Source organism: Quercus suber, unplaced genomic scaffold, assembly GCF_002906115.3.
Source record: "Quercus suber isolate HL8 unplaced genomic scaffold, Cork oak 2.0 scaffold_39, whole genome shotgun sequence".
Lineage (NCBI taxonomy): Eukaryota > Viridiplantae > Streptophyta > Magnoliopsida > Fagales > Fagaceae > Quercus > Quercus suber.
In genome coordinates this window covers 1585774-1594260 of record NW_027069504.1, presented here as the reverse complement: position 1 = coordinate 1594260, position 8487 = coordinate 1585774, and the positions used below count along the sequence as shown (strand labels likewise).

At 33.9% G+C, this 8487-nt stretch overlaps 1 protein-coding gene across 2 annotated transcripts; it reads right to left on the bottom strand.

Annotated features, from left to right (window-relative positions):
- Positions 1-662: 662 nt before the first annotated feature.
- LOC112024675 (NAC domain containing protein 50) lies at positions 663-7915 on the bottom strand. 2 transcript variants are annotated; one of them, XM_065771100.1, is made up of 11 exons: positions 7670-7915; positions 7382-7423; positions 6626-6903; positions 4295-4460; positions 4155-4186; positions 3902-4027; positions 3657-3782; positions 3210-3509; positions 2663-2992; positions 2201-2548; positions 663-1994 (listed from the first exon to the last, which is right to left on the bottom strand). In XM_065771100.1, the coding sequence occupies exons 1-11, from the start codon at positions 7833-7835 to the stop codon at positions 1860-1862; spliced, it is 2049 nt and encodes a 682-aa protein (XP_065627172.1). In that variant the 5' UTR covers positions 7836-7915; the 3' UTR covers positions 663-1859. The 2 variants fall into 2 exon arrangements, with proteins under 2 accessions (XP_065627172.1, XP_023913056.1); XM_024057288.2 differs by lacking the exon at positions 7382-7423.
- Between the last annotated feature and the right edge of the window lie 572 nt (positions 7916-8487).

Below are 8487 nucleotides of genomic sequence, written 5' to 3'. Positions count from 1 at the left end.
CACATTTGTATACCTAACAATCTCCTCCTCATGTGTGAGTTATTGCCTCTTTGTGAGCTACGAACAACAACTACTAGCTCTCTCTTGCCTATGGGTTATTTTTTTTTCCACCAACACATCATCTATGAGACTTTTGTATGTCATCCATGAAAGCTGTGTGTCAGCCCTGCATATTCATCCATAGACACCTGCCTGCACGTTCATGTCCATGGAGAACCTCATGTAGAAATTTTGAGAGAGAAGACTTAATATTGTACAAACAATGTCGTGTTAGTTTCAATTGTAAAATTACCACCATTGAAAGCAACCCATTTTAAAGCGTGAATGCACTAAGAATGTATCATTAACAAAAAAACCATTGAAATTTGATAATCAATAAATCTTTACCTATATGACATGCCTGTAATCATTTAAAATTACTGGATTATATAAGCCAAAAGCCCCTTACTAGAGCACCTTCAACCTCGAGGTCGTAGACCATGTCACACATTCCCATCCTGTGTGCATTAGCCTTTTTCATTGTACAGTTCAATTCTAGCTTGACTTTCTCACTGATAACTATTTTCATGCATTCTTCTTTGTCTAACACACAATAAGCATCTTAAAAACGCCCACATTCCAGCGAACAAGTTTTTGGCCATGTACCTTGAATCGACTATAACTATCCCAAAGATTAAAGATAACATTGAAGAAAATCTCCTGTTGAACACTTTATTACATGTTTACAGAAAAACGACAATTATCCAATACAACTGAACATAAATCACATTGTATACAAATTTAACAACAACAAAGTCTTGCTCCAATCTTTTAGTTGCCAAATCATACTAATTCCAAACGATTGCTTGATTCATTATATACATATAGAACTGGTTCACAGCACCAGCAGATGATGACGTACGGCACTTGTAAGGTTCACTTTGTAAGACGACCAAAGCTATCCAGTGCTCATCAACATCATACACGAGAAGGTATTTAGTATCACCAGGATACCCACTCCATGTGAGAAGAGTGTGATATCCCAAAGATATAAAATACAAATTGCATTATACACAGAAGTGAAGACTGTACTTGTTTTCACTCTGTAACGAAGTCTGGGGGTCGCTAAAATCTTGATCAGGATCTTAAATCTCACAATTCTACAAATCTAAAATGTCAATGACTTAAACATTAATTTGAGTGTTTTAAGAGGGATTATTAAAATTCCAACCCAGATTGTGGTTTCTTTTAGAGAAACCTTATACTGGAACCAAAGTAAGGAACCCAATTTGGTAGTCTTTTTAAGACTATTTTTCTGGGGGGTGGGGTGGGAAAGTGGGGAAGAGTAACAACCCAAGTTCCAATGACAATAAGTTGTAAAAGTAGGCCATAGGCCTTTGATTGTAAAAGACCATCGGTCTTTGGTTTGTAAAAGACTAGAAGTCTCTTTTTCTTTTGAGTTGAAAAAGAGTGAATCACTGTGAGAAGACTTTAGGGAATGTTTGCAAATGTAAGTGGGAAAAGGAAGATGACCCATTTTCAGCAAAATACCCAAAACTTTGGTTGAATGTTGCTCACATGAGGGATTTTACATGCGAGATTTCAGAGAATATTAATAATTCTTTGACTTTTAGCTTTGTTTTTAAAGAATATTAAACTTTCTTTTGAACTTTATAAGAAAGACTAATATCCTTTTTAATTTAGCTGTCTTCAAAGAGTATTAAAAATTCTTCCACTCTTTCCAGGAAAGACTTTTTTTTTTTTGTAAGTACTTCCCAAGAAAGCCATAATTTTTTTTTTACCTTGTCTTATAAGTAATATTAAGAATTAATTATCTATCTAAATCATTGACATTCTTTTATTGTAAAATTTTAGGATCTTCAGTCAGATCCTATGATCTGATCCGAAGACCCTCCCTCAGATCCTAGATATGATCCTGATTTTAACAACCCTGGTGAAACCTTTGGATTGATGATCTCTTCAAGCCACAACAAATCTTGATACTTTAGCTCAAACTGTTGCATAATAACAATGCAAGGTTAGTTTTCAGAAGACCAATTTATCTGAGGATCATAAACACAAAGAAACCACATCAAATAAATCAAAAAGTACCCACAAATGAGTGTAACGAGTCTTGAGCTGCAAATTATCACAACTTGAAATTTGTTGGAAAAACTTGCAAGATCAATAAATAAAAGATATCTTGAGAGTTTTCACTTACCTCTGCGATGGCATCTGAGCTACGGCATGACCCATTGTCCTTAACAGAGACCATGTTTTCCTGGGTTTCATCATCAAAAGCAAGATTATTTTGACTGCTATACTTGTAACAAAAGCAGTCATCTGGGTTATAAGGAGTCAAATCCCAGGACTCGGAGATATTGGGAGCTGACTCATTCGTGCCAGATTGGTGATGCACCCCCCAATGACCGCTGTTTAAGTCATTGGTGAAAGGGTAAGAGATGCAAGAAGAACCTAAATCTGCTTGCATATGCGAGTGTAATGGGCATAACATGTTGCAACCTAGTGGCTGTGGTGTGACAGGGAACATATTCAAGCCTGCCTCCACCTGCAAATCACCCTGATGTTAGAAACATAAATGAATAAGATAGGTACTTAACTAGATAATTACCCTTGGAAGAGAGATGCAATTGTTTTATGCTTGAATTTAATCCTTTCTCACCTCATCAGATGTTATTTCTGCCACTTCTTTTGAAACATTAGTGTTATAGCCATTGTACTTAATAGGTGGTATAGTGCTAGATGTTATTGCATCAGAATTTTCTGCAGGACAACATCTGGGATAATTGTCTGCTTCACTGCCTAATTCTGGAGACACTGAAGCTGGTACTAGCATAGACTGTGCTTCTTCAAGAGAAGCTTTAACGGAGGTAGTAAATGAAACAGCAGGTGTAACAAAGGTTGAAGTTGATGGGGAGGAAAAGTTGCAATCTAATGGCTCTGGTGGATGCGGATAGAACATTTTGAGCGCTTCCTCCATTTCCAGCTCAAACTGATAGAAGAAATATGAATAACCAAGATAAGTGTATAATCAGTTATCTGCACTTCCAATTCCCACAATTTTATAATAATAACAACTGTTCTAACCCTTGTAGCTCAACTAGTTGGCATCTCCAAATGTTCAAATACCCCTCCCCAATGTAGCTATCAAATTATTATTAAAAAAAAAAAAAAAACTGTTTAAAGCTGAAAGTAAAATCTTTTCTCACTTCTGTAGCTTCTACTTCTGCCACTTGATTTTCCGCAGTGTACGCATTATAACCATTGTTACATGCAAGGGGTGGAACAATGTAAAATCTTGTTCTGCCATTAGTAGGATGCTTTTCAGCTTGCTCCAGCAATGCTTGAGATGCTGGAGCCAATGTTGGTTCAGACTGTGTTTCTTCATAAGAAGATTTATTACTAATAAAAGTTGAAACATCAGGAGTGATGGAGAGTAAACTTGATGGAGAGTCATCTGGAGGCGTGAAACAGAACTCATTCAAATTTTCCTCCACATTGAAATCAACCTGATGGAAGAAATATGAGTGCACAAGACAAGTACTTAATTAATTTACTATACTTTTAATTCCAACCCCCCCCCCCCCCACAAAAAAAATTTAAAAAAAAAAAAAAAACCATAGATAGTGTTTAATGCTGAAACTAAGTCCTATCACCTCAGAGTTGAAGTCGTCATTTTTGAATTGAACAGGTGCGGTATCATCAAACATCATTTCATCAGCATTAAAATCAAATGCAGATGGAGAGAACATATTCAAATATTTCTTCACATTGCAATCATCCTGATCGAAGAAACATGAGTGCACAAGATAAGTACTTGATTAATTTAATTTACTATACTTCTAAATTCGAAAAAAAAAAAAAAAAAAAAGTGTCTATTGCTGAAACTAGGTCCTATCACCTCAGAAGATGTCATTTCTGCCCTCTGTTTTTCTGCAACATAAGCATTTTGGTAGTTGTAGTTGTCATTTTTAAATTGAACAGGTTCTGTCGCATCAGATATCATTTCGTCCACATTAAAACCATCCTGATAGAAGAAACATTAGTGCACAAGACAAGTACTTGATTAATTTAATTTACTATACTTCTCAATTCGCCAAAAAGAAGAAGAAGAAGAAGAAGCAGTGTCTAATGCTGAAACTAGGTCCTATCACCTCAGAAGATGTCATTTCTGCCTCCTGTTTTTCTGCAACATAAGCATTATGGTAGTTGTAGTTGTCAGTTTTACATTTAACAGGTGCTGTAGCATCAGACAACATGTCATCAGAAATTTTAACATAACAAGATTGATTACTTGTTTGATGAGTTTCAGCTTGCACTTCCAATGCTGGAGATACAGGAGCCAGCGATGACTTAGACTTTGTTTCTTCAATACAAAATGTGGTATCAAGTGAAACAGCAGGTCCGCCTTTGGTATTCTTTTCTCGATCAACGAATAAACGAATAAGGACCCAGGCCTTCTGCATAATGTTAAGCACCCAAGTGAATCGAACATCATTGCCTAATATAAACTACAAATTGAATTACCACAAAAATACAAATAACAGTGTGTAAAAATCTATCAAAATGTTATAACTAACAACAATGAAATAGAGGAGGTTGTCCTACAAAGCCATTTGATGTATAATAGTTATCAGTTTAAGGAAGCACCATTAGTAAAGCAAACTCACAATGAAGGCATCTACATAAATTTTGTTGTGAGTCAAGGGAGAAAATAGCTTAAAATTTTCTTCATTGATTCTAGAATCCTACAGTGATTAAAAATGTTATTGTAATTTGAGGCTGGTGGAAGTGCTTTCACACAAACAATTAAAAAAAAATATCTATATACAATAACAAATTTAAATGGTTCGGTCAACTCCATGCCCAAAGGTCACATCCCCAAGCAACAATGCCAATCAATATCAGCAATATGAATTAGAACCACATTCAACCAAACCTCACAAATTGATTAGCACACTTTCACAAGCATCAAACACAAACACAGATGTCACAAACTTCAATTACACCCAATACAAACTCTTAATTCCAACTAACAAACTCATAAACAAGATACTCACAATCTCAAAACCTTAATACACCCAATGTTGCTCTTACATTAAGAAGACAAACAAATTTTCAATTCATAGATGTATCTTCCAACTCAAAAGAAACCATCAAAATAGTTTTAAAAAAAAAAAAAAAAAAAAAAAAAAGAGTAAAAAACCCATTCCATGTTCTGCTAAGAGCCTCCTCCTCTCCTCAATGAGGGTAACTCTTGAGCTAAAACCACCAATCCCTAGCAACATTGTCTATATATAAGATTTCAGTATCTATCCCTTGATGGATTAAGAAATATCAAATTACTTATTAAATAAAAAATGGATTTTCATTCCACCGAGAAAATTCAAACCTAGTCAAAATAGGAATTTGAGACAATGGTTAACAAGAATAATGAATTATACCAATTCCTAAGTAAAAAGAGACAAATCCTACATTAGTACAAAGAGAAATCAGGAGACATGATAGTCCTATATATAGAGTAGTAATGTAACTTTTGGGTTGTGTGTGATGATTCTAAAGAGATGTAACAAGATTCGATAATCCTATAAATAGAGTGGTCATATTACTTTTGTGTTGTGTGTGAGAATCATAACATAATGCTTTGCCAGTGCATTAATGGTGAGAACAGCTTTACTGTATTAAGGATTTGGGTAGTTTATGTTTATGTTTATGGTTGTAATTGATATTATTAATAATAGATTTTGGTAGGCATTTTCTATCACAATAAATTTATAAATTACTTATCTTACGGTCCTTGCTATTTTATTATCTTATGTGTTGTTCACAATAAATTTGAATTAAAAGAATCATCCAAAAAAAAATTTAGATAAAAACAAAAAGCCAAAATAGATGCAGATTGCTTGGTAACACATTATCATACTTTTTTAAAGTACAATTTAAACGTTAATTTTTTCTAGGTATAGTTTTTTCAAAAGATCCATTTTCAAAAGGCTTAAAAATGAGCTGTACCAAACAGAGCACTTAGTCATCTTTCTTTTAGCAAAGCACGCAAAGTGTGCATTTAGCCTTTAATGCTAATAGTGCCTTTGATACTATGTTAAATAAATTGCAGATGAGTGCAGAAGCGAAAGCATAAAAGGGAACACGAGAATTATGTGGTTCAGCCACCACAGAGGAAACCCTTAAAGGCTCAGAAAACTGACTCAGGGTTTTGAGGAATTGGCCCTTAGATTTATTCCAATCAGCAGAAGTTTGGCAAGTTATCAAAGTTACACAACCATCTTTGTATTCTGAAGTTATAAGAGAATCATATAAACCAACAACCTAACCTTTTCAAGTAAGGATAACTCGATTTATTCACCAATTAAACATATCAAGTGATCATTATTCAGCAAGAATGTCAACCCTCACTAAAAATTAACAAAATTTAACAGCTTCCACAATCTTTGCTGATTGAATCAATCCTCTTTTAATGAAGGTAAAAATGATTTTGGAGGCAAAACAATCTTTATTCAACAGAAAAAAAAAATAAATAAATAAATGAAAAAATCACTGGAGCAATCAAGAAAAAAATCTCAGGCTAATTTCACATCAATAAACAAACTAAATAGCAAAAGCCAACCTGACCGGGGTGTTTTCCATCAAACTCTTTCTGGGTGGTTCGGTACTCATACATTTTCCACTCAGTCCTTTCTCCGTTAGGGGAGCGCCCTATATGGTAGCCCAGTGACTTTTTCATTGCAATCACTTCCCCTCCAGACTTGATTTTCCGATCCTTACCAGTTGATTTCCAGTACCCTTTCTCGGTTGACCTGTTCATCCCATTCCCATTCTTATGCTTCAGGCTCTGTGGAGTGATGAAGTACCACACTTTGTCCTTTGTAGGTATCCTAGCAAAACCTACAATCCAAGTAACCAGACTAAGCACAAAATTTTGACACCCAAAAAATGAAAAAAAATTCAACCGAGCACCTATTTAACACGGGCATATTATGCTACTAGTAAGTAAACTACTAACAAAATAAAAGTTACAAAGACCAAGAAGTCACATAATGAAGAAGATTTAACAAAAAAATTTACAAAGAGTGATGCAGAATTATGTTATCAAAGTCAGCAAAAAGGGGAAAAAAATAAATAAATAAGTACTACTAAATTCAACATAACAAATTAATATGGTAGTTCAACACAACTTCATTTCCAGATCTAAAATGAGAAAATCAAATGATCTATCATATTGAGTAAGTGCTAAATCATTCTCTGAATTCGAAAAAAGAAATGAAAGTACTAATTTAAATTCAATCAACTACTTCTTTTTTTTTTTTGGTTAAGGTAATGTTTTAAAGAAGAAAAACAACTATACAAGAGCAGAGGAACATACCCCCCAAGAATTCATCAGTCTTTATACAAAAGAAACTGCAAGCTAGATACAACATGAAACCAGACAACACCAAGACCAGAAAACAGCACACACACAAAGGTTAGAACTTAGGAATTGTATAAAATCTATAACAAACTAAAGTAACAAACTTGTCCAGCAAAAATCTATAACAAACTAATAATACAAGAAACAAAAAAAAAAAAAAAGTTCCTACCTTTAACAACAAAAGCAATAAATTTTCCAAGAATATGAAGGTGGGTGTGTGATAATAAGAATTAAGAAAATTACTTGGCAAATCCCAGGGCTCATATTTATAAATATCAATTTCGGGTATACGCCAAGTATTTTTGTTATCTTTCCCAGTTATCTTCAGCTTCAGGTAGTCTTCAATGAGCTCATCGTCTGTGGGACTAAATCTGTACCCAGGTAGTGAGTACAAATCTGGGTCATCCATAATTCACTCACTCTCTCTCTCTCTCTCACTCTCTCTCTCTCTCTCTCTCTCTAGCTTTACTGAGAAACTAGCTAAAGAAAGAAAATGAGAGCAGTTGGTCTTGGTCTTCTTGTCTTTATACTACTTCAGCAGTAAAGCTTTTCCCCCCCAAACTATACAGTTAACCAAGTGGGTCTTTTTAACAGTGTCTTAAGGAGAATTTAAAAATGATTTTATCCTTCTTCTTTCTTTTTTTTCTTTTTTTTTTTCTAAATTAAAAAAAAAAAAAATTAGGACTAGAATATTTTTTCCACAACTCTGTGCTGTATGCGCCATAACCTTTCCCTTTGAAATTGGCTTTAAGATCTCATGATATATAGATACATACTTGAATAAATCTGAACACTCCCGTTTGTAAAAAAAAAAAAAAATAATAATAATAAATAAAGTTAATTATAACTCACTTTTTAATAAGTCTATTTTAACTAAAGTGTTTATAATATATAACATATTTTATTTTTAAGAAATATTACGTTTATAAAAAATAAAAATATCTAGTAATGAGCACTCTGTTCTGATGACTTGAACCTTAGTTCTTAACTCCCACCCCAATAAGAACTTTGTACTTGTAAAAAAAGAACTAACTTAGTGGTTTTTACAAGCTCATGATATA